We start from the raw sequence: 25,373 nt of genomic DNA on the forward strand, positions 1-25,373 counted from the left end.
ACAGTTTTCAAACATGTGTACCATACATGGGTTGATTCTTGGTTTGGTTTAAGATTTATCCTTCTCTCCTCCCCCTTGGGATTCTGATGTCACTGATGAGAAAGGTGCCAAGTCATTGGGAACATTTGAACTTCCCGACACCCTGGAGTATCTAGGGGGCACTTTTCAACGCATAATGGGAAAGATAGTATGTTCCATCTCATCGATTCAAAGGATTAAATGTCCCTGATGATTTTCCCTGTTAGATAGTTGGCCAACCGATTGTATCTGAAATAGAGCTGAATAAAATTGAATAAATGAAACTTTTTACATTCAATCAACTTTCTTCTACATGAATTATATTGATTGACAATTAAGCCACCTGCACTAAATGCTTCATTTATCATGCTATGACAACCTGTTGTGATTTAATTCTTATGGGTAGGGAACATTTTTGTTGCTTTTTCATCTTGTTGACTCCAACAAAATAAACAAATGAATTGGCTTTTAAAAACTTTTATTGAAGTAATTACCTTCAGCATTATCACAATCAAACAGCATTATTTAAAAACAAAATATATTGCAACAGCCCAGGCTTTAATTGTTAAAATGAGTTTCACGAGTAAAAAAATTGCTGCAAAATTCAAGTTTTTAAAAATTGATTACTGAATATCAACCGTTTTACAATTGAATATTGTCAGAACAAGAAACTCTCAGCTGAAAATTCAAATTTCAGATGTACTTTAGACCAGCCTTTGTAGTCGTCTACTTATTTTTTTGCTAAAGCTTCTTGGTAGGCAATAAATCGCCGTAGATTAGTCTTCACATTGTCAAGAACTAGTCGTTGATCTGGAGTGAGGCTTCCTTTGCCTTCCTTTTGGATCTAATAAAAAGATGTTTACTATTAAAAATAGATGTCAAAATAAGCGGAAAAAATATTTTTTATCTTTATGAACTTTTGTTCTACAACCACTTTATAGAACGTCAAGATAAATCACTGCACTATAAAGCCTTGGTTAAAAACTTTAGGTTTTTTATAGTAGTATGTTTAATTACTATTACCATAGTATATTTTAGATCAATTACCCTTGATTTGAAAATTGGTTGAAAGGACTTCAGGGCCTGGACTAACTTCATCTGATCTGCTGCCTTGTCTGCCTCTTTCCCATCAGCAAACACATCAATGATGGCATCCAGGGCTTCACCTACTACCACTAGTGAGGAATCCTTAGTGACTACTTGAAGCAAAAAATTCCCCATCATCTGGAATTAACAAACACATGAGAAGATGGGGAGTTAGAAAATATATACACGTGGGCAAACTATAGCATGAACAATTTGTAGAAACAAGCAAGAAAACCTTTTAAATGATTTTGTAAGCAAGTTCTGCAGAACTGTGGACATGACAACATATTTTGCAAAGGGCACTCTTAGCTGATGAAACATTTTCAATTGCATAAATATAAAAATAAATATTTACCACTAATTATGCAGTAAATTGCCAATTTTCATACTGTGACATAGTGGGTGCATAAATTATGAAATGGAGAGTTTGCACATCTTTGTTTTTGCAATTTATGCATAATTGAACATGTCACTACAATTTAGATTAAAGTCAGCCACAGAGTTGTGAATACAGGTTTATTATGGGTATATTCTTTACTCATACCTTTAGAGTTTCAGCTGTGTTATCTCCTTTGGCGAGTACATTGCCACTAATTCCCATCATGGCAACCACATTGACTCGAGCACTGGTGTTTTCGCACTGTGCTCCTGCCTCACACAGCAACAGTAGCTGCTCCGCACTCATGCACTGCTTTGGTGTTAGGAAAGAGAGACAGAATGAGGTGGGGTGCTAATAGTCGGGGCAAGGAAAAGTATTAACTGGCATATCATTCATCTTTGCTACTTCGTAAATAGTTATTAGTTAAGCTTTGCATTTAAACCAAATAAACCAATACTGTAAAGTATGTATAGTAAGTTCTGTTTCATTGGTTTAGGCGAGTTTCAAAATACCAGACAAGCTCATTAACTAGATCAAAATACAGAAAATCTTTCTACCTTCACTACCTTTCCCTTTATATTCCATTTAGTTTTATGATATTAAACTATATTACAAAGCATGAACCTTGTGATGCCACAACATTGCACATTTAGATAACTTTGTGCTGGGCATCTGAATTCCTGTGCACTGGGATTTTTGCCTCAGTGCAGCTGCTGGGGTTACACTTTCATTTCCCCAAGTGTAACATGGAATCAGATGGATCATCTAACTCTGTGCTTCTGTTCCAACTTTAGCGCTGACATTAAGTTGAAGCAGAAACATACCTCTACAAAAGGTTCAGGAATATTAGAATGAAGAAAAGCAGAGTTTTAAAATCTCTTAGGACTAATCTCACTTTTAATAGATAATGCATATAAAATTTATGTCATTCAAATCAAGTCCTGTCGACTTAAAAACACCCAGTTCACATCTGGCATCTCAACTGTCTATAACGATGGCTACAATTTGTAAATTACCATTTATTTGAAACCCCTTTTTAAAGACACCCTTTGAACCAATCAGTGCTCAACAATTCGATCTGCAGTAACTGAACTTAAAATGTCTTACTTGAGGCAGATTTTGGGAAGCCATTATCTGAAACAATGACCTTATTGCACTAGTCACGGCCTCTAAAAACTCTGAATCCTTTGACAGCTCTGCATCAAATACAATTTAAAAAAAGATGTAAAACACAGTAATTACATGAGGCAAACAAATTGAATCTCATGAAACATTTGAACCTCAAGCAATCCAAATTTACTGCAGCATGGCTCTCATATTATACAGCAACATTATGGCCTAGAGTTTCTGCTTGCACCGAAAATCAGCCAAACCAACGTAAAAGATCAAGTAATTTTAAATGCAAGTTACGTCGAACATAAATGGAGTTTCCGCGGTCTCGGACATTGGTTTAAAAACCATTGCGCTGGAAGCTGGCCCTGCCCACAAAACTGGCCATGCCCCCAGGTTAAATTAATGAGCACGGTGAGTTTCCGCTAAATGGCCCGCTAGTGACCATTCGAGGCGGCTCTTCCAATTATGCTGTTTTTTGGCGCAAAAGCATTGTCGGCATGCTTTTAAAGTTTTTTTAATATTAAGAAAAATAACTGAGAAAAAGAAATTGAATACTGTACACCAATGAAAAAAGTAAATGGTTCTGTTCTTTCAGTTATTATGAATCAGGTTGCTCACAGGTGGTGGACTAAACACTGATTAAAAATGCTTCTTTTTTGTGATAAACCCAATTTCAGATGTATTGATAAAACGGCACCAGGTTACAACTCAAAATATGTCAAGGAATAATTTTACACTGACTATTTTCACTGCGCCTGCATCCTCTGGACTCCACCCCGATGCCTCTCACGCATGCGCAGACTCCTCAGACCCGAAACCAGAACCTGAAGTGGGGCCCCGAAGAATCTGCTGCTGAAACATTGCTTCCAGCCTTTGCATTAATGCAGCCTTCTGAGGGAGAGAAAAAATTGGAGAGAGAAAGAGACAAAGAGAGAAAAAGAGAGAAGATGCAGCGGGCGGGCGAAAGAGAGACACAGAGGGGGGCGGGGTGTGAAAGAGAGAGGTGAGGGGGGGACGCGAAAGAGAGGTGTGGGGGGGGGAACGCGAAAGAGAGACGGGGGGGAGGAAGTGAGAGGGAGAGGGGAGACAGTGGGTGGGGGTGGGGGGGAAGAGAGAGAGAGAGAGAGAGGGGGTGAAGGAGGACTTGGGCTGCGGGGAGGAGAAAGAGGATGAACTCGGGCGGCGGCGGGGGGCGAAGGCATGCACTTGGGATTTGGGAGGCTTTTGCTGGGTTTGTGCAGCTCTATCTCGCTGTGACTGCTTGCAGGGGAGTTCTGAATTACACTTTGCAAAGTCACTCAGAACTCGGGCTGGGTGGTTCCAATTACACACTCCAGAGAAACTTCTGGGTGTGGCTTATCCTCCAAGGGGACCAATCAGCAATCAGGTCATGTGATAATGGAGAGCCAATGAACCAGTAACAGTGCAAATAACTGGATCCATAATTTTAATGCAAGGAAAAACTTCTTATGTTCTTGTTCGCTGCCTGATTGCATTGGTTCATGGAAGATTTTATGTTTGTGCCTATGGAAATGAGTTTGAGTAGAAACTTGAACCGTAATTTCACTTTGGAAAAATAGCGCAATTTCAAGTACAATTTGCACCCAGATTGCCGATTACGCCCAAAGGCGGCAACTCCAACCCATTGTAACTTTTATTCTTTTTACTTTGCTTTTAAAAACTTGACTAAAATGGTTTTATGCTACCTATCATTCATTATTAATGACTAAAGGTTCCCTTTATAAAATGCTTATAAAAACTGTTTGTCAAAGGATAGCATGACTTTCAACAGGCAAATGTGACATTGATTCTGGTTAGTGACTGTCAGGAATTTTAATGACAGCCAATATATGTAATGATTCATCTCAAGACACGAACGGGTTTGCTTGAACAGAGTTTAATATTTTGAAAATATGCACAATACTGAATTTAGAATTAGAAAATGGAAAAGACAAAACTGGAAATATTAAGTACTTAACTATAGCTGTTATTACCCAATTAACTCACCTGACACAGAGAAAATAAGCTGTGTAAGGTGCTGTGAAAGAGCCTGAAGTGCAGCTGGTCCTCCAAGCCCCTCCACATCCAACACTGATAAAAGGTTATGAAGGCAAGTCAGAGCTCTACACTGTATTCGCTTCATTCTACAAAAAAAAAATTCATATTAAAAGATCCTAATTTGAAGACTATAAATGGCTCAATTAAATTACTGTACAATGTTAGGTTTTTACTTACTTTGCAATCAAAGGTCGCCATGGTGGACTTTTATTGCATGCATCTACAGTAACATTATCTGTGAATTCAGTCTTCTCCAGAACCTAAGGATTTTTATCAGTTAAGACAACCATTATCCAAAAACAGAGCAAGTTATCAGCTTCCAGGCAGCTACCAATGTCTCTTTTCAACCCATCACTGCCAGGTCTTAATTCATCATTACGCCAAATATTTAACAGATCTGTACATACAACTTACTTTCAGTTTCACGACTATAATGTAAAAACTCTTACATTAACCTAACTAATGTTCTGTGTGAACGTTTTGAAGATTCACACTCACACAGCAAGTGAGAAACAATAACAAGATAACAGTTTGATTTCTATGCTGGTAGAAGATTTACCCCAGGGAAGAGAAACACATCAACTCATGCCAGCTACATAGCATGCACAATTATAATTGTTGTGGTGTAACTTGCCATATTCTGGAAAAGGCAATTTGACAACACAAACTCAGGACAAGGATATAGGCACCAAGGAGGATGCATCACACTGATTCCCATCAAAGTGCATTATTCTTTAACATTCGTTCATACCAGTTTAATTTTATGTTGTGATTGCAGGCAGGTATGGTATCGATCAGCAATACCTGATGGGAGTTGACTCGGGTTGACAGATGGTGCTGCCTCACCACACTGCTAAACTAATCAATGTTTCTTGTTAATGACTTCATTACTGCCAGTAAATCTGACTTCCTGACATACAGCAGTTACATGCAATGGCTCTGCACATTTCCTAATTTTCCAGTTTCCAAGCCTTGATTTTTAGAAATCTGCTTTTTTCTAAACCAACCACTCACAGACAAAATCTACATCTCAATTTCATAGGTCTTATCTGAACAGTATCTACATGCTAACAGAATTTTAAAATCCATAGAGAGAAACTTGTAAGAACATAAGAAATAGGAGCAGGAGTGGGCCATTTGGCCCCTCGAGTCTGCTCCACTTCCCTGCCAGCTCCCCATAACCCTTTACTTCCTTATTGCTCAAAAATCTATCTCCACCTTAAATATATTCAATGACCCAGCCTCCACAGCACTCTGGAGCAGAGAATTCCATAGATTTACAACCCTCAAAGAAGAAATTTCTCCTCATCTCAGTTTTAAATGGGCTGCCCCTTCTTCTCAGACTATGTCTCCTAATTTTAGTTTCCCCTATGAGTGGAAATATCCTATCTGCATCAACCTTGTTGAGCCCCCTCATTATCTTATATGTTTCAATAAGATCACCTCTCATTCATCTGAACTCCAATGTGTATAGGCCCAACCTACTCAACCTATCCTCATAAGTCAACCCCCTCATCTCCAGAATCAACCTAGTGAACCTTCTCTGAACAGCCTGCAATATCCTTCCTTAAATACAGAGACCAAAACTGGACACAGTACTCCAGGTGTGGTCTCACCAATACCATCTACAGTTGTAGCAGGACTTCTCTGCTTATATATTCTATCTCCCTTGCAATAAAGGCCAACATTCCATTTGCCTTCCTGATTACTTGCTGTACCTTTTGTGTTTCATGCACAAGGACTCCAGGTCTCTCTGTACTGCAGCACTTTGCAATTTTTCTCCATTTAAATTATAATTTGCTTTTCTATTATTTTTGCCAAAGTGGATAACCTCACATTTTCCCACATTATACTCCATCTGCCAAATGTTTGCCCACTCACTTAGCCTATCAATAGCCCTTTGCAGATCCTCACAATTTGCTTTCCCACCCATCTTTGTCTCATCAGCAAACCTGGCTACATTACACTCGGTCCCTTCATCCAAGTCATTCATATAGATTGCAAATAGTTGAAGACCCAGCACCGATCCCTGCGGCACCCCACTAGTCACTGTTTGCCAACTGGAAAATGACCCATTTATCCTGACTCTCTGTTTTCTGTTAGTTAGCCAATCCTCTATCCATGCTAATATATTACCCCCAACCCAATGAGTTTTTATCTTGTGCAGTAACCTCTTATGTGGCACCTTATCGAATGCCTTCTGGAAATCCAAATAGACCACATCCACTGGTTCCCCCTTATCCACTCTGCCCATTACATCCTCAAAGAACTTGAGCAAATTTGTCAAACATGATTTCCCTTTCATAAAACCATACTGACTCTGCTGGATTGAATCATGCTTTCCCAAATGTCCCGATACTGCTTCCTTAATAATGGATTCCAGCATTTCCCCAACGACAGATGTTAGACTAACTGGTCTATAGTTTCCTGCTTTTTGTCTGCCTCCTTTTTTTAAATAGGGTCGTTACATTTGCAGTTTTCCAATCCGCTGGGACAGCCCAAGAATCCAGGGAATTTTAGTAGATTACAACCAATGCATCCACTATCTCTGCTGCCACTTCTCTTAAGACCCTAGGATGTACGCCATCAGGTACAGGGGACTTGTCCACCTTTAGTCCCACTATTTTACCGAGTACTACTTCATTAGTGATAGTGATTGTATTAAGTTCCTCCCTACCTATAGCCCCTTGATTATTCACTATTGGGATGTTTTTAGTGTCTGCTACCGTGAAGACCGATACAAAATATTTGTTCAACGTCTCTGCCATTTCCCTGTTCTCCATTATTAATTCCCCAATCTCATCCTCCAGGGGACCAACATTTACTTTAGCCACTCTTTTCCTTTTTATGTACCTGTAGAAACTCTTACTATCTGTTTTTATATTTCGTGCTACTTTACTTTCATAATCTATCTTCCCTCTCACTCATTTTTTTGGTCATTCTTTGCTGACTTTTTAAAAATGTCCCAAACCTCTGGCCTCCCACTAGTCTTGGTCACATTGCGCTTGTTTTCAATTTGATACCCTCCCTTATTTCCTCAGTTAGCCACGGATGGTTATCCCTTCTCTTAGTCTTTGCTTCCCATTTCCATTATCCCCCAGTCTCTCTCCCCAACCTTTAAATCTGGTTGTTTGGTGAGTTGATTAAATATTAGAATATTTTGACAGTTTTGTGTAAGATTTTAAAAAAATGAAAAATATTTTCCTAACATAAGTGTTATAAATGTCGGCTCGAGCTCTTAAATTGCATTAGCTGAATGACAAACATGCCTAGTCATTAAACATTTTCATTAGACGCATATTGCTTTGAAAGAAAAGGTCAAAGCTCTTGTATGATTGGAAAATGGCTGAACAGCACTTTCAATTTTTTTGAAGTCTTATGCCAACTTGTCTTCAAGTATAATACTGAAAACTTTAGGGGGGGGAGAGGGCTGAATTCACTTTAGCCATCAAGCAAAATGTTGAAACTGTTAGTTCAGAAATATATAGGGAAGCATTTGCTCTACCCTAAACTGAAAGTAAAGATGACAGTTATGATAGTAACTATCGTGCAATCACAAAATAGGTTTTTGCTACTTGAGGACAGATAGCAACGTAACATTCTGAAGTTAACTGTCAATCAATAGTAGTTTTATACTGTTTGAGCTAGTAACGCTAATCAGGTAGCTAACTGAAACTGGTTTGATTCCCTTCTGTAAATAATTCCACCCCGTCATATGATGATCAAGAGCTTCTTAGTTGTAGATAAGAACAAGATGGAACCTGCAATGCAACCTGCAGTTATAATCTTTCTAAAGGTCACTTTTGGGCCTGCCATTAGACATGCTCACGCTTTAGTCCTGAAACCTATTACTTTCAGTATTTATGCATTACCTGTGTCAACATTTAGCTGAATGGTTTCAAGTGAAATCTGACCCCCATGCCGCCAAGACTTATATTACCAAACATGAAGGCAAGTCTTTAATACAATGGCCACCAATCAATTGTGCAGACAATACAAAAAGAATTATGGGAAACAAGTAAAACATACAGTACAGCAAAAGGTTAATTAAGTTAGGAGGAATTCAAAACATCCAGAACAAAAATTACGATTCTATTTTACTGCCAGAAAGCACTACAAAAAAAAATGAAATATCATTCTAAAATCATGCTGAAAGGGTTTGTGTGTTTACCTTTTTTGGAATTAGGTAGTTCATGAGTCCAGAGAGGACTTCTGCAGACAGGCAGAGAGGAGAGAACAGTGTCCCAGCCACTTCTGTCATTGAGTTATCACTTTCATCACTGCTTGACATTTCCTCCCATTCATCATCTGAAGGATCTAAGTACAAGCAGGAATAAAAGTACCAAAACAATAACATTAATTAAGACAATTACATTTATGGTTTAATTACATTCACTTGGTGATTGACTTTAATTTAAGTGCATAATAAATTAGTTTCATGTCTACCATGTGATGACGACATTTTGGGAGATTTTTGTATTATATTTTTATGCAGCATCAAATAGGAACAATATAATTTTAAAATGGTTTCAGCTATATCCATCTCTCCAGCCAACACAAATTAACTTCTCAAGATTTGTCCACACATGTGGTTAAGAATCTATCTGAATACTGTTTCCTGCATTCAGAAATTAATTAGATCAAATATTACCCGAAGACAAGTCTCCTTAAAACATTAATATACATGTCCACAAATTGGGTTATTGAAAGTGTGTTGTCTCTGATGATAGAACTATCACGGAGGAATGTTTCATCGGATAGTTAATGTCTCAGTGATAACTGTGAAAAACTTCTCTTTGGCATAAATCACAGCTAAATGATGGGAAACCAGTCAATAGAGCAATGGAATAGTCCAGTCTTGAGCTGAAAACTGCAAGGATTAAGGGTTTCAGCAGCAGATGGGTTGAGGTGGGGCAGAGGCAGACAATCTCATAGTAGGTGGAAGTAATTGTTTGTGTTACTGAAGAGGACATGGGATCAAAAGTGCAGCTTGGGGTTTAATGGGATACCAAGTTTGCAAACAGTCTGGTTTAGCCGAAGACAGTAGCTGGGGAGGAGGATGGATTCAGTGGCCAGGTATGGAGTTTGTGGGGGGTGTGAAGGGAAACTATGGCGTTGGATTCTGCTCTTTTACACATTCCCGATTTTCACTACTCCACCATTGGCGGCCGTGCCTTCAGCTGCCTCGGCCCCTAGTTCTGGAATTCCCTCCCTAATCCTTTCCGCCTGCCTCTCCTCTTAAGATGCTCCTTAAAACCTACCTCTTTGACTAACCTTTTGGTTAGCTGTCCGAATATCTTTATGGCTCGGTGTCAAATTTTGTTTGATAATGGCTCCTGTGAAGCGCCTTGGGACGATTTACTACATTAAAGCAGCTATATAAATGCAAGTTGTTGTTAAACTGGAAATAACTGCAGCTTATCCATGACCGGATGCCAGAAAAGCAGTATAACACAGAGACCGTGTACGGGTCAAGAGAGGGGATGTGAGGTAAAGCTGGTTATTGTTAACATACTTGTGGAAGCTGCCCCCATGTCTTCAGATAATGCCACCAAGGGACAGCATATCGTTGAGGAAGAGGGGTCCCAAGGATAAATCACGAGAGGTCTCCGGAGGAAATGGTTGTGAGGGGGCGGGAAGAAAAGCAATTCCTTGAGATGGTCTGGCTAAAGTTGCACAAATAAGAATGAAACCAAGTGAGGGCAGTCCGAGTGAGCTGACAATGGAGCAGAAGCGTTGGTGGAGGATGGTGCAGTTGCCTATATCAAAGGCTGCAAAGAGGAAAAATTCACCATGGTCATAGAGAATATAATTTGTGACTTTTGTTAGGGCTGTTTTGGTGGTGCGGTGGGGCCGAAACCCGACTGTAGAGATTCAAACATGGACTCATGGGAAAGTTGGGTGTGGATTTGGGAGGCAGAAACACGCTCAAGGACTTGTGGGGAAAAAAGTTGGAGATGGGACTGTAGTTTGCAAGGACTGAGGGGTCGAAGGTGGGTTTTTAAGGAGGGGATGACAAGATTCAGATAATTCCCACAGTTCACGAAGTTTCGTTCTTGTTGTTTATGTCATCTGAATCCCTTAATTACAGCATTACTTGCATCCACCAACCCTCTTCTCAATCTTCCTCGCTGCCATGCTCAACCTCAGTTGACAAGCTCCCCGCTGGAGTTGAACTAAACTGCAGAACCAGTGGGAAGCTGTTCAACCTCCGCGTCTCCAGGCCAGATCCAAGACCACTCCAACCTCTGCCGTCGAGCTACAGTACGCGGACGACGCCTGCGTCTGTGCACACACAGAGGCTGAACTCCAGGACATAGTCGACGTATTTACTGAGGCGTACGAAAGCATGGGCCTTACGCTAAACATCAGTAAGACAAAGGTCCTCCACCAGCCTGTCCTCACCGCACAGCACTGTCCCCCAGACATCAAGATCCACGGCACGGCCCTAGACAACATGGACCGCTTCCCTTATCTCGGGAGCCGGCTATCAACAAGAACAGGCATTGATGATGAGATCCAACACCGCCTCCAGTGCGCCAGTGCAGGCTTCGGCCGCCTGAGGAAAAGAGTGTTTGAAGACTAGGCCCTCAAAACTGTCACCAAGCTCATGGTCTACAGGGCCTTAGTAATACCTGCCCTCCTGTATGGCTGAGAGACGTGGACCATGTACAGTAGACACCTCATGTCGCTGGAGAAATACCACCGATGTTTCCGCAAGATCCTACAAATCCCCTGGGAGGACAGACGCAACAACATTAGCGTCCTCGTCCAGGCCAACACCCCTAGGATTGAAGCACTGACCACACTTGATCAGCTCCGCTGGGCAGGCCACATAGTTCGCATGCCAAACAAGAGACTCCCAAAGCAAGCGCTCTACTCGGAACTCGTCCACAGCAAATGTGCCAAAAGGTGGGCAGCAGAAACATTACAAGGACACCCTCAAAGCCTCCCTGATAAAGTGCGACATCCCCACTGATTCCTACCAAAATGCATCATTTCAAATGTGTGCGTGAAACTTTGAATGGGCCGCACAGCCCATTAAAGGGACTGCACACACCCAAAAAAATTCAGGTAAACATTGACTAGCACTGATAAATATAAGATCATCACCAATAAATCCAATAGGGAACTCAGGAGAAACGTCTTTACCCAAAAAATGGTAAGAAAGAACTCCTTACCACATGGCATTGATGCATTTAAGGGGAAGTTAGATAAGCACATGAGGGAAAAGGAATAGAAGGATATGCTGATAGGGTTAGATGGAGGGGTGAGAGGAGGGTCAGGTGGATGATAAACACCAGCATAGACCAGTTGGGCTGAATGGCCTGGGTCTGTGCTGTAGACTCAAGTAAACAGTGATTTTGCCTAATCAACTTCATTGACTTTAAAAAAAAAAGTGAGGGGGATGTATCGAGTGCACAATGATAAATCTCACAACATAGTGTATCCAAACTACCAGAAAGCACATGACTACACTACTCAGGAAAGGCTTCTGCATACACTCAAAGCTGTAGAAATTCAAGGTAGAACTGGTTTTGTTTTAATCAGCTACTTCAAAAGGACAGACTATTCTTAACTATTGAGCTTTTGGTGGGCAAGGTTACAAAAGCTACAATATTCTGAATATATTTTACACAACTAATGTGAAAGAAAAGGTGAGCTTGTCATCTACATAAAAAACATACATCTCATATTTTGGTTTCATGTTTAAAAGACAATGAATGCAAACAATCCTATGATTGTCTTTTAATTCAAAGAATGGACAGACAAAGGCTTCTTACAAGCAAAAAAAATTACAATTAAATATAGATGCTGTAGTAACACCCTTATAGTAGTCACAATGCTGAAGCCAAGGGAATAACTCTATATGTGGTATCATGATACATGGGGAGGAAAGAAAAGTTTTTTAAAAATTGAAGGCAAGAGCTTTAATGTACCTCCCGGTTTATACGCAAATGGAGAGCATGAGATTCCAACCAATAACGAATCATTCCCCGTCCCACGAACAGTCTTTAATATTATTTCACTGAAATAGTTGAGACAGCTTTTTGTTTTTGAATAGTTCCATACAACTATGTGCTCTTTCAAGTTTCTAACAATTTAACAATGGTTGAAAACAGGACTGCAATAATCAAGAAAGCATTTAAAGTTTGTTTACATGAACAGGATATACGATTTCTGCCAGACGAGGCAGCCTGATTTGGGAAAAAAGTGGAACACACTAGAATATTTGGATGATTCCCTGAGGGAGAACAAGTGGAATTGAGGAATCTACCTTGAAGAATAAATGGTCCAATTACTTTCTGACTTAATGGACTCAAGTTTCGGACTCCCGCTAGAACGGTGCACATCGGAGAGGCCGGCCTAATTTGTAGAATAAAAATTGCGCGAATACTTACCTCGCGATTCTCTGACAGCTGTAGGCCTGTTTCTAGCTTGGCGTGGTGCAGCAGGAGCTGCTGGGGGCGGAGCTACAGCCCTGTGCCACAAACAGTGCTGGCAGCTACGCGCGTGCGCAGTAGCTCCCGACCCTTCCAGCGCGTTCTGTCTCCCGAGCGACGACCCTATCCCAGGCCGATGGGACGTCACTCCTATCCCGGGCCGAGTGGCCGGACGCATCTTACCTCGCCAGCGGGGCCCGCCCACCCGGCATCTCGCTGGGGCGGGCCCGCCTGAAGAGACGTCGGCAGCGGCTGTGTGCAGGCCCCGCCCGAAGTCCTCGGTGGGGCCCGGCTTCGTCTTCTTCTGCTTCCCCCCTCCCCCCCACCCCAGTTGTTCTTCTCTTTCTCTTCCCCCCCCCCTCCCCCTCCCCCCACCCCCGTTTTTTCCCCCTCTCTCTTCTCCCCGGTGCTGCAGTAGGTGAGTAGAAATAATTTTTTATTTATTGAGTGATTTTTAATTTTTAATGTTTTTTGATTGATTTATTGGTTTATTTATTGATTTATTAATCATTTATTATTGATGAAGGCTGTTTATTTGTAAAAGTGAAGTATTTAATGTTTGTAAACTTCCCTCTCCCCCAAACCCCCCTCCCCCATCTCTCGTTCCCTACGCCTGATTTCTAAGTGTAGGCAAGGTTTTTCTGAGCGTACAAAAATCTACACTTACTCCATTCTAAGTTAGTTTGGAGTAAGATTTCACTGCTTAAACTTGCAAAACAGGCTCAAGTGGCTGGACATGCCCCCTTTTGAAAAAAAAATCTGTTCTAAAATGAAACTGTTCTAACTCACTAGAACTGGAGCAAATTAAATGCCGAGAATTGCAATTTCTAAGATACTCCATTCTAAACTAGTTACTCCAAAAAAATAAGAGCAACTCAGGCCGAAACTTGACCCCAATAACTTGTTACAAATCAGCTTTGAGCTTGTGAATGCAATAAACAATCTGTCCACCGGGGTGCAGCATTATTTCAGAATAAAAACTAACAGCAGCAACACTTGACTAAAAAAACCTCTGGCACGAATGCTATCCAAATTCAGATAGTTCAAGCAACGACTTAACCAAGCAATGCAGTGAGTTCGGTTAAGAAAACCAACAATTCTTCGGTGTTAACATTGCAATTTACTGTTTAATAACATTTTCTCTTCTTGGTGTAAAACAAATACTTGAGTTAAAAGACAAAATTGTCTCCTCATGCTTTTAAAAATGAAAGTGATCAAAACAATGGTTGTCTTGACTACAATGTTTTCCAAAACACTGAAATGCAGCAGCTACAATCATGATATTCAGGGTTTTTTTTTAATTCTCTTCTGTGGTTGCCTCCTCTCAGCAAGCCCCAACTCGAGGAATCTTCCTTCCCACCCCTGGGTCCCCGCCACTGGCCCATGCAATCCAAGGTCTCCCTCTATGTCCACTGGCCTGTATACAGTGGCTGGTACTCCAGACCTAAGCAACCCGATTTCCCCACTATTTTTCAGCCATTTCCAGGCCCGGCTGTTCTCTCTCTTCCTCTTCACCTCCTCCAGCTCTATTCCAAAAAAGTCTATGTCCTCCCTCGGGATTCTCTGCAATGCCTTTCACAGAGAAGCATCACCACCTAGTGACCATGCTCACTCCTTTTGGGGGGGGCTGGGGACAACATCTCTAACCTCCTAGTGTCATTTTTATCTCTTCCTCCATTGCCCCTATCTGTGACTTATTCAATGAATCGCCAAAACAATACACTCTTTTGAATTGTCCTCCTTAATGACTGCTACCCTGTGAACAATGCGCTTGCTATCATCTCACCGTGGAGGAGTCCACCAGTATTCCTGCCCCTCACGTGCAAGCACAAACTGCTTCCCCCTCAAGTGTAATCTCCCGGATTTGAACTTTAAAAAAAAATTGTTCTTGGGATGTGGGTGTTGCTGGCAAGGCCAGCATTTATTGCCCATTCCTAATTGCCCTTGAGAAGGTGGGGAGGCAACTGTGTGACTTGCTAGGCCATTTCAGAGGGCACTTAAGAGTCAACCACATTGGGTCTGGAGTCACATATAGGCCAGACGAAGTAAGGACAGCAGATTTATTTCCCTAAAGGACATGAGTGAACCAGATGGATTTTTACAACAATCCGGCAGTTTCATGGTCACCATTACTAGTTTTATTTTCTTATTCCAGATGTATTTAATTAATGGGATTTGACTCAAGTCTCCGGATCATTAGCCCAGGACTCTGGATTAGTAGCCCAGTAACATAACCACTATGCTCCCGTTCCCTTCTGTTATAAAGAACTCTGTTCTTGTGATTTCCCCTACTGGATGACAGACATCTTCTGTTGTAAGAGGAAGACAACACATGGTACACAAGTCAGTCCAAACAGATGATAATTTGTGAATGAAAACAATTTTGGAAAGAGTTAGGTTTCAGTTCATACCTTCTGAACAACACATGTTTACAATGATCTCTAAGGCAGTCTGTTGAGCAGCTAACAGAGCAGTGGCATGCCTCAACTCCTCACTCCGGGCCTATATATAAATAACAATTAAACAATCAAAATGTTATAAACACTTCTAGCTTTTCTACTGAAAATCAAATGACAAGGCAAACTTTGCAACTGTACAATATTAAGTAGGTTGAAGGCAATATCATCAATGCTCTGTGTAGCATATATAATATTTTTACACAAGTGTCAATGGCAAATATAGGTCTGTAGTTTCAAAATGAAAAGATTATCTGCAGAGAAGTAATTTAAAGCCATTCCGGCCTATAATTTCTCAGCCTGAAAATAATGTATTGCACTTGTGTAAGTTTCAAAAGAAATGAGTTTGGGCTTTTGCTTGCAATAACCTGTGCCAAATTCTGCCCCAGATGCAATGGCATTTGCAATCAAGCATACATTGTCTTAAAGGCGTCAAAATGGCAATAATATACAGATATTGTCTCAGACTCCGAGTACTGTAGATATTTTATATAGTAGAAATTTAACATCTATGCTTGGTTTATGTAGAAAAGCTCATAGCTTAGAATGGCTCATGAAGATATAGCACAAATGAGTGGTTTTGACAATGTCCTAACTGGGCAGATGTTGGAGTCATCAGAAGTCAGTTGTCATTTTCGACTGATTTCTGATAACTCGAGCATCTATCTAGTTATGCAATTAAAATTAGTATCAGTTTCCCATCTATTACTGGTTACAACACCGGTTTGCACTTTTAAAAGAAGTATATTAAGAATGGATACCCCAGAGGAACTACTTCTTGTGGTATGGAGGATAAAATATGATGTGTGATGAGTGATGTCAGGCCAGTTTTTCAGTTTGCTGCAGAGGAGTGAAGGAAGGGAAGACGAGAAGGAAGACTACGACAAGGAGTTATCGTTCAGCTTTCTGTTTGCTGACAGAGCAGGCGCAATGTTGAAATCTACCACACTGCTCTTCCAGCTGGAGGAAGACAGTACAGATAGGGAATTCAGAAGAACCTTCTTTACCCAGAGTGCTGAGAATGTGGAACTTGCGACCACAGGGAGTGATTGAAGCAAATAGTATAGATTCATTTAAGGGGAGGCTAGATAAGCATATGAGGGAGAAGGCAATAGAGGGTTATGCTGATAGATTTAGATGAGGAAAGACAGGAGGAGGCGCAAGTGGAGCATAAACGCCGGCACGGCTTGGTCTGGTTGGGCTGAATGGCCTGTTTTTGTGCTGTATATAATGCTGAGACAGATCACCAAAGAGGGATACAAGTATACCTGTATTATAAAATACTTCAATTGAAAACTAACTAGAACAATGATTATCTAATTCTACTTTAATAATTTCAGCATACATGAGGAATTTTAAATGGTCAACTGACCCGTAAAGTGTGTCACTGCGAGCCACAAAGCATTCATGTTTACTTACCAGGGTAAAGGCCAAGTCCTAAAGCTATACCTATTTGAATGTACCATACTTATTGTTCCCAGAGCATGTTCAACTGCGTTAGATCAGTGTCAGCTGTGGCTCAGTGGATAGCACATTTGCCTCTGAATCAGAAGGCTGTGGATTCAAGTCCCACTCCTGGGACTTGAGCACAAAAACATAGGTTGACACTCCAGTGGAGTGCTGCACTGTCGGAGGTGGCGGCTTTCAGATGAGACGTTAAACCAAGGCCCTGTCTGCTCTCTCAAGTGGACGTAAAAGATCCCAAGGCACTATTTTGAAGAAGAGCAGGGGAGTTATCCCCAGTGATCTGGCCAATATTTACCCCTCAATCAACATAACAAAACAGATTATCTGTTCATTATCACATTGCTGTTTGTGGGAGCTTGTTGGAGCGCAAATTGGCTGCCGCGTTTCCTTTATTACAACAGTGACTACACTTCAAAAAAGTACTTCATTGGCTGTAAAGCGCTTTGGGACATCTGGTGGTCGTGAAAGGCGCTATATAAATGCAAAAGAAAGTCTCTCTTTCTTTCCAGATATTCCACCGTGTCTGTAGCCCAAATTCCAGTTAACTTGTATGGAGTGTGTTCTATGACTCCAAAATTTCAGCAATTGCCAAAAATATAACAAGTTAAAAAACACCAAAAGGTTTGTATTTTGGAAATGAATGTTGAAGATGCCAAAAAAATGGGCCACGGAAAACTATAAATAAATAAAAAAAATGGAAAACAATTTAACAAGAGTCGATTGTGCTATACTGTTGTTCCCTCCTTTCTCCTGAAGAAAACATTACCAAAAAAATAAAAGAAACCTAATATGACTGGAGAATAGACCTACACTTAATCTATAAACATGCCTGAAAAATATATTTGTTTTTATTTGAGATAATGATGAGCTGAAGCAATATGGGTTGCCTCTCGGGTAATGTAACAAAAAGGATGAAAAGGGGCCAGACAAATGTCAGAGGGACAGGGACTCGATTTTTAAATAATCTCAAATAAGACTTAAAGCATTTTTAGGACTACCTTCACTATGCACTTACTGGTAGAAGGTCGGAAATGTCATCATTTTTCATATTCCCTGCTTTTCCTTTATGTGGAGCCTTTTGCTTTCCATCTTCTAGGTTGGAAGTAACATCCCCGCCTGCATCAATCATTTCCTCCTCCATTTCGGTCTCTGCCACAACCTTTAGCATTGCACAGGCAGCCTCCCGGAGTCTCAGAATAATCTGGTTAGCGTTCTTCTCCAAAGTTTCTGAAAGAATCCTTATAACGGCATTTATTGTGTCTGCCTGACTGCTGGAAGGTATAAGACTCTTCACATTCCATACAGTACCTAAAGGCAAATGTTATTTACAATCATAAATATGTACGTGATAAACCAAGGCACTCCAGGTGACTGCAGATTAGAAACTCCTCAAACCACAAGTCACCATTCCCCCTCACCACCCACAATTGGTACAGCATAATAATTACATTGCCTCTAGCAATGTACTGTATCTATTACACCTTACTTTCTTTATTAACAATTTACAATTTGTGGACTGTGGTAACAGCACTGCACTGAAACATATGTATGCAGAGAATGAATTGTGCAAATTTCTCTTATCCATTTCGCAATATTCAGCATCAATGAAAAACAGAACTTTTTAGAAGCTGTGAACCGAAGTTTATTTTCAAAGAATTTGCAAAAGATTTTCTGAAATTAAAGGATCAACAAGGTATGTCACTTGGAAATTCATAATGGAGATGTATTTTATAGATACTGTTAATCTACTATTGAATTCTTGGTCATTATTTGTGTCTCTACTTTGCTGAAATGAGTAAATGATTTTGCTGGTTTCATTAAAAATGGTCATTTACTCAAAGCTGTTTGTAATAAAATATAAAACTAGAATTCAAATCAACTCCTGAAAAAAGGATGCCATGTTGAAGCAGTCATAATACTCCCCCCCCCCTCCCCGCTCTCTCCACCTCCACCCACGCCCCCCCCATACTCCCCCCTCTCTCCATTCCCCCCCCCCATCCAGCAGCACCCTTACAGATAAGACCATTTCTCAAATATTGTACAGACTTATTTTGACCTGCAATATTTTAAAATGTATTTACAACCAGGCTTTTTGCAGTAAATCTACATCCAAATAACTCAAAGTATAATCAGATAAACAAAATTAATGATTTCTCTTCTTGGACATATGACTTGGAGGATTTCAGTTTGCGTTGCACATTTTACCTGCTACAAGCGTCCTCAACAGCAGATGTTCTGTGGTATCTTCCGAGGACAGTAGCACCATTTCTAACACTTGGAGGGTTGAGGGAATTAAGGATGGCAAAAGCTCGGCATTGTCCTCGGTGATCGTCTGTAAACAATAAGCTGTGGATGGAAGCATCAAATCCAGTTCAGTTATATTTATTCTCGTGCATGAAAAGTTAACATATAAACAAACTGCTGTGGCTACAAGAGTCATACTCATTTATACATCATTACAGTTATTATGTGAATTGGAAGTGTGGTTTGATAGAGTCAGATTCTGAATCTAGATGTACACACACTGTTCCTTTAACACCGGTCTTGAGATTTCACAGCATTAAACCACGTCAGAACTGAATCCAAAGCTTAGCACTCGCATTGAGACAGTATCAGAGCCATACATGTCAGCTAGGATCCAGGTTCAATCTCTGTCTGTGCTGATCTGGGAAAGGTGGCAATAAGAATGCTGCAATTACCCTCGGTGCTCTTGGATTCACGAAGGGAAATCAGCTGGGCCTCTCCGTTCCAAGTGCTATCCAGTGACCGCTTTGCTGCAAATGTGCTTCTGTGGAATTTGGATGGGGCCAGAATTGGGCTCATTATAAAATAAAACGGGTATTTTAGCAGCTGCATCATTTGAAGTTTTATTCGGGAATGATCTAAATGAGGAAGTTATGCCTAACCTACTTAAAAATGAGGTCAAAGCTGGGAAAGGAAGCCCATCGTGTGCTAAATCAGCGGCGGCAGATGTTTCCTGCATTATACGTCATCAGAGATTTCACCCACCTGAACAGAGCCAGTGAGCCGGGCTGCCTCAGGGCAGGGGGCTGCTGTTTTGGCTCCAAGGTCAGTAGAGGTGTGTGGAGCAGTGTCATGTCACCTGCTAAAATTCACTCAACATCCAACTGTCCAGGGAGCCCACGTTGTGCAAACTAAGCAGGACTAGAAAAGGTTCCCCTCGGTAATCCCCACAAGGAGGCCTGTGCAGAAGTAAGTACACAGAGAGAGCACACCTCCCAGTGCAGTCACCATGGGTCAGTTACAGACGCTGAATGTTGCATTAAAATAGTTCCACACCACATCTTGTTCATGACGAGGCAGCCATTAAGTGTCCTGCCTGTTCTTGGGAGGGACACTAGGAGTCATGAAATCAGCACCCGAACTGGAAGTACAGTGCACTTCCCACAGAGTGTGACTGCTTCAGTTAGGCAGCGGTCAACAAGTGGAGATAACTGTTGGCCAAGATCACATACAGTATTCAGCAACTGGTACCAGACTGGACTAACCATGCAAGGTATTTGTTGGAGGGGCCAGCTCAGACAGTGTAACACTACCCACGCAACACCTGCAGCCTTTGCCAAGCAGCATACGAGTCCGCAGCAAAAGCGAGATACTGGAGCTATAATGTGCAGGAGCAATGCGTCATTCAGGCTGAAATACTGGAGCTTGACCAGAAGGCTTACTGGGATATTTGACCAAGAAAAAGACGAGTAACATTCTCTTCAGTTCCAAATTAACTGAATGGCGAAGACTTCTCTCGGGGAGGGTGGAGGGTTTCGTAATGAGAATGTATACAGACATTGAAGTTGAGAATGTGGGAAAATGTATAGGGACTGTGGAATTGAACAGAGGAATAGCCTTAAGAATGTCAGACTGCAAATGTTGCAACATTGATACAATTAACAGACTAGCTCCAAGGTCTTGCTAAGTCACACCAGTAAACTTGAAACAAGAAAGACTCTGAAAGGCTCCTTTATGTAAAAACAGCCCATACAGATGTCGGCTCACGAGTGGACAAAGGGAAGGAGGAATCAAAGGGGATAGGCTGAACTGAATGTCACTCTAATTGTATCTTGTACTGAAATGTATAACCGTTGCGCCTTTACAATGTAACGGCACTTGTCCGTAGGGAGCGGGTGCACTCTATAGGGAGAGCATTCCTTCTGTCTGATAAGTCCCGGCCGGTGAAACAAAAGAATAAAGTCTGCTTGGTTATAAGCGGCAACGGTGTTCGACTCAGTGAATTCGCTGAACCAGGTTGAGGGAAAAGAATCCACATTTACAGTGTCACGCGAAAAAGATCTGCCATATTTCAAATCAGGATGATAAACTATATTTTCATTGTCTATTTATTGGATTTTGTTGATCATTTTAATTTGTTTACTGCCTGGTCAGTCAGAATCTGATTATTTGAACCAGCTGAACCTGGACTATTTCATAGCTATGCAAGTTGTGGATTGTGAATTACTTTTCTTCTCTGTTGTCATTAATTATATTCAAGAGGACATACAGCAAGATCATCCAGGCAGAATGGAAGATTCATTACCCTATTGATCAGCAAGTGAGTAAAGACAATACATCCGGGTAAAATCTGGATCCCAGGAAGGCGACAAAGCTAGTCACTGGGAGTGGCTGATACACCGGGAGCAACAAACAATCTATGCTTTAAATCCTATTGATGTAATTGACCAGATTCATGAGAAATATCTTTCAATGTCCTTCAAAGGGAAAGGGACACGTATTTAAGCCCCAGTCTGCAATATCTGCATTATCTGCTCACATTTGATTGAGCTGGGGCCGGTAGAAAATGTTCTGTGAACATACAAGTTCACAAAGATTATGTATAGAGGACACCGGAACTAAAGCAATTAGATTACTTCTGAAATCTACTGATGTAAAGTTAGTCACTTCTTTTGGTAATAAAGTTACACAGTTAAAGAATTATAACTCTGGTTAATCACAAGAATGCAGCTTCAACTGTATGTAAATGTCACCTGTACCTACAGACTGAATTACAACATTGTAAAAGTTCTCCTTTTACAAAGTACAGAACTTTTCTTATCCGGCACCCTCGGGACCTGGCCTGTGCTGGATAAGGGATTTTGACGGACGAGGGGAGGTCACGTTAAATTAGATGGTACAGGTACTGAGCAAGGGGATATCGGGGCTGGCTGGCTTGGGGCTGGGAATACGGCAGAGATTGTGGGCGGGGGCAGTGGATCGCGGGGTCAGGCCAGCGATTGCGGGAGTCAGCAGCGAGGAAGGACTTCAATTTGTTCATGTCGGAGTTCTGCGCATGCGCCACCTGGTGGCCGGGAATGGTGCCAGACGAGGGGTGGTGCCGGATAAAAGAGTCCCGGATAAGGGAGGTTCAACCTGTACAGTACAACTTCCCGAATCCGGAATTCCGAAAACCGGGCATTGTTGAGGCGATCAAGATGGTGACATCGGGCAGGGAGGGACGAGGAAACCGGTAAAAAAAACGCAGCGCTGGGGGGCCGCAGAGGGAATCGTCGGACGGTGAGAGTCGGCGAGCAGCGAGGAACGGAGAATCAGCAAGATCCGAAATCCGGCGCAGATTCTGTCCCGAGGATTCTGGATTTCAGACTATTGTTTTTCTTGTCTGAAATCTGGCAAAACCCAAAAACTGGTACGACTCGGTCCCGAGGATTCTGGATTTCAGACGTTGTACTTGTACTTTTAAAAATCTACGTAGAGGTTTCTATTTTTTTTTAAAAGATATTCAACCAAGCATAGCTTGTAACAAAGTGATGTTGCTAATGGCAATAGTGGGCCTGAAGGTTAACAGCATCACAGCCAGCACTGAGTATTTTGATATTTCTGGCAGTGGTTTGTGCAACACATGACCAATTAACTGACTTGTAATTAAGATAAGAAGTTGGATCTGGTTCTACAGTGGGCTGCTGAAATTATTGTAATAAAAAAAAACTGCAATGTATTTTAGATTGCTTCACTTGGGAATTCAGATTCAGGTCGACCTAGAAATGCAATCCAAACAACTGGTGGTTCATTAATCGTCATAACAACACAAGAAAGATATTAAACCCACAACTGAGTTGGAATTATACATTTTATGATTAATAGAAGGTAACAATAGATAAGCACTTATCCACAGATCACTCCCGTGTGTTTATTATTTTTTTTTTTAAACAGTAATATTTCTAAAATAAAGCATCCTCTACTTACTTTGGTAAACATGAGTGGATTCACTCCAATCATCACCCCTCCCCTCCACCCCCAAGCCACCCTGAGTGTGCATGCTTTTCTGTTTAGATACACAATCGGAAACAACGTTCCTTCCACACAAGTATTTGCTAAAATATACCAAACACCCAGTGGAGACCAAGCAAATAAGCAGTCGCCAATTAGTGTCAAAACAGAGAGATTTCACAGACACCAATGATAAAGAGCGGATATGCTCTAAGGGGGTTGCCTTGACTGACATCACAACATCATGTTCACAATATCCAAGACTGATTGCTGTGATGCCACAAACATGTAAATGGGTCCTGATAACTTCAAACTGTTATAGGACTGTGTTACTTTAAATAAAATCACCTGAACACAAGTAAAAAGTACTTATGCCATTGTTTGGACTTGCTGTATTTATTTTTCCTCTATTTTTTATTGCTCTCCTAAGCTTTTCCAGTGTGGACAATTTGCATCAATTTATTACGCGTTACACCACAAGATGGCACCAAATCTGACCAGGTCACATTTCAATTTCTTACATTCCACTTAATGCATCCATAAATAAAACTAGCTGCATTCAAAGAGAAATATTTGGTAAGATCCACAAGAGAATTTTTAATTTCACAAAAGAACTGAGAGGTTTATTTCAAGTTTCTTTTCAAATTGAAACAGATACACATCATATTTTAGCTTCAATTGATGAGTGCAAAGGGTAGGATTATATTGTAATACCTGCCTCACTCCATATTCAAAGATACAACAAACCAAAGACAAAAAGGTCCCCCCCCCACCCCCCACCCCACTTAAAGCAGCGAAAGATACAGGGCAGAGTAGAGGGATTTTGGATTGCTCTGGGCAAGAGCCCATAGACACAATGTACCAAATGGCTTCCTTCTGTACTGTAAACAGCTATGATTGTAATCACCACAAAAAATGTAGCAAAGCAAGCCATCTAAAATTACATCAGAACTGCAGTGGCTTTCCAATTAACCATCAGAAGTTTCATGGGGAAAAAACCCTTTTGTGTGAGACATTGTCTCATTGCACAGCCAATTAATATCCTATGTGATAAATCAAGGCCCAAAAAAGATGAAATTAAAAATTCAATCCTATTATTACATTTTTGGATCTTTACTACACATCTTTACTTTAAATCTTTTTTGGCTTCTCATATCTTAGATATGGATTCCCTATGCCTTTGAGAGTGATTTTGCTAGCCTTGTTATCCAAGTAAATTGTTCGGACATACATTGAAAATATGACCAGAAACCCCTGTTAATTGTCAAGTTACTGGACTTATTCTTCTGCCTCCACAGGATCTCTCTTCAGTCCGTGATGTAATGTTCTATCAGACCCCATCCTCATTGTAAACTAGTCAGCAAATTTATTAAATAATGAAATTGTAATACAATAGACAAATGTAATTTAATAAAAGCAAATTATCTCAAAGCTATATAAATCATGAACTTTTGAACTTCATCCACAATAAATTTTTCTTAGGATGTCGTTCACTGAATGTGCCAGCATGTGATGCTTGTAAGCGAGATCCCTCACCTCATTTCCAAGCAATAGAAAATCATACAATAAATCAGGAAATCATGTGAGTTTAAAGATAAAAACAAACAATTTTCGATTTGAAATATGAAAGTAAGGTAAGGCATGAATTTTTAATTTGATAATTTGAGATAGGAAAAATATATATAGTAGGAGATATTTATTTAAATAATTTGTTTATTAATGCAGTCATACATTCAGTTAGCTGTTCCTCCCCAGTCCTTAATCAATAAACTCAAGGTAATGCTTGAATACTTTACAGGGCTCATTTTCTTCAAAAATTCAATTCAGGTTATTGTATTCAGCAATTTTTAAAACTATACCAATTTCAAAGTGGAATCTTCACATTTTGTAATTTATTCTGAATAGTTACAGCATCTACCATTTCTGTTTACACTAAAAATGTGAAAATAATCGTTTGTACAATACAGATTTATCCAGCTGTGGGGTCTGTATCAGTCGGCAATGGTAAGGAAACAGATTTATTCATTTTCCAGGAACCAATCAAAAAAGCACTTGCTGTCTCTGGGCAAGTCTCTTATGAACTTCTTTCCAAATTCTTTTACTGGAAATGTGCACCCC

General features: G+C 40.7%; 1 protein-coding gene across 2 annotated transcripts in view; it reads right to left on the reverse strand.

Annotated features, from left to right (window-relative positions):
• Positions 1-542: 542 nt before the first annotated feature.
• The window catches only part of heatr3 (HEAT repeat containing 3), a 36,014-nt gene continuing 11,183 nt past the window's right edge, over positions 543-25,373 (reverse strand). The window contains exons 6-15 of one of the 2 annotated variants that reach the window (XM_070898029.1): positions 19,227-19,367; positions 18,037-18,329; positions 15,510-15,600; positions 8,826-8,971; positions 4,832-4,914; positions 4,604-4,740; positions 2,591-2,679; positions 1,649-1,792; positions 1,066-1,242; positions 543-862 (exon numbers count right to left, since the gene is read on the reverse strand). In XM_070898029.1, coding sequence (XP_070754130.1) covers positions 749-862; positions 1,066-1,242; positions 1,649-1,792; positions 2,591-2,679; positions 4,604-4,740; positions 4,832-4,914; positions 8,826-8,971; positions 15,510-15,600; positions 18,037-18,329; positions 19,227-19,367 — 1,415 coding nt within the window. In that variant the 3' untranslated portion in view covers positions 543-748. Of the gene's footprint in view, positions 863-1,065; positions 1,243-1,648; positions 1,796-2,590; positions 2,680-4,603; positions 4,741-4,831; positions 4,915-8,825; positions 8,972-15,509; positions 15,601-18,036; positions 18,330-19,226; positions 19,368-25,373 lie in introns of both variants that reach the window. The other variant, XM_070898028.1, reaches the window with a different exon arrangement.

This window comes from Pristiophorus japonicus, chromosome 13 (assembly GCF_044704955.1).
Source record: "Pristiophorus japonicus isolate sPriJap1 chromosome 13, sPriJap1.hap1, whole genome shotgun sequence".
Lineage (NCBI taxonomy): Eukaryota > Metazoa > Chordata > Chondrichthyes > Pristiophoridae > Pristiophorus > Pristiophorus japonicus.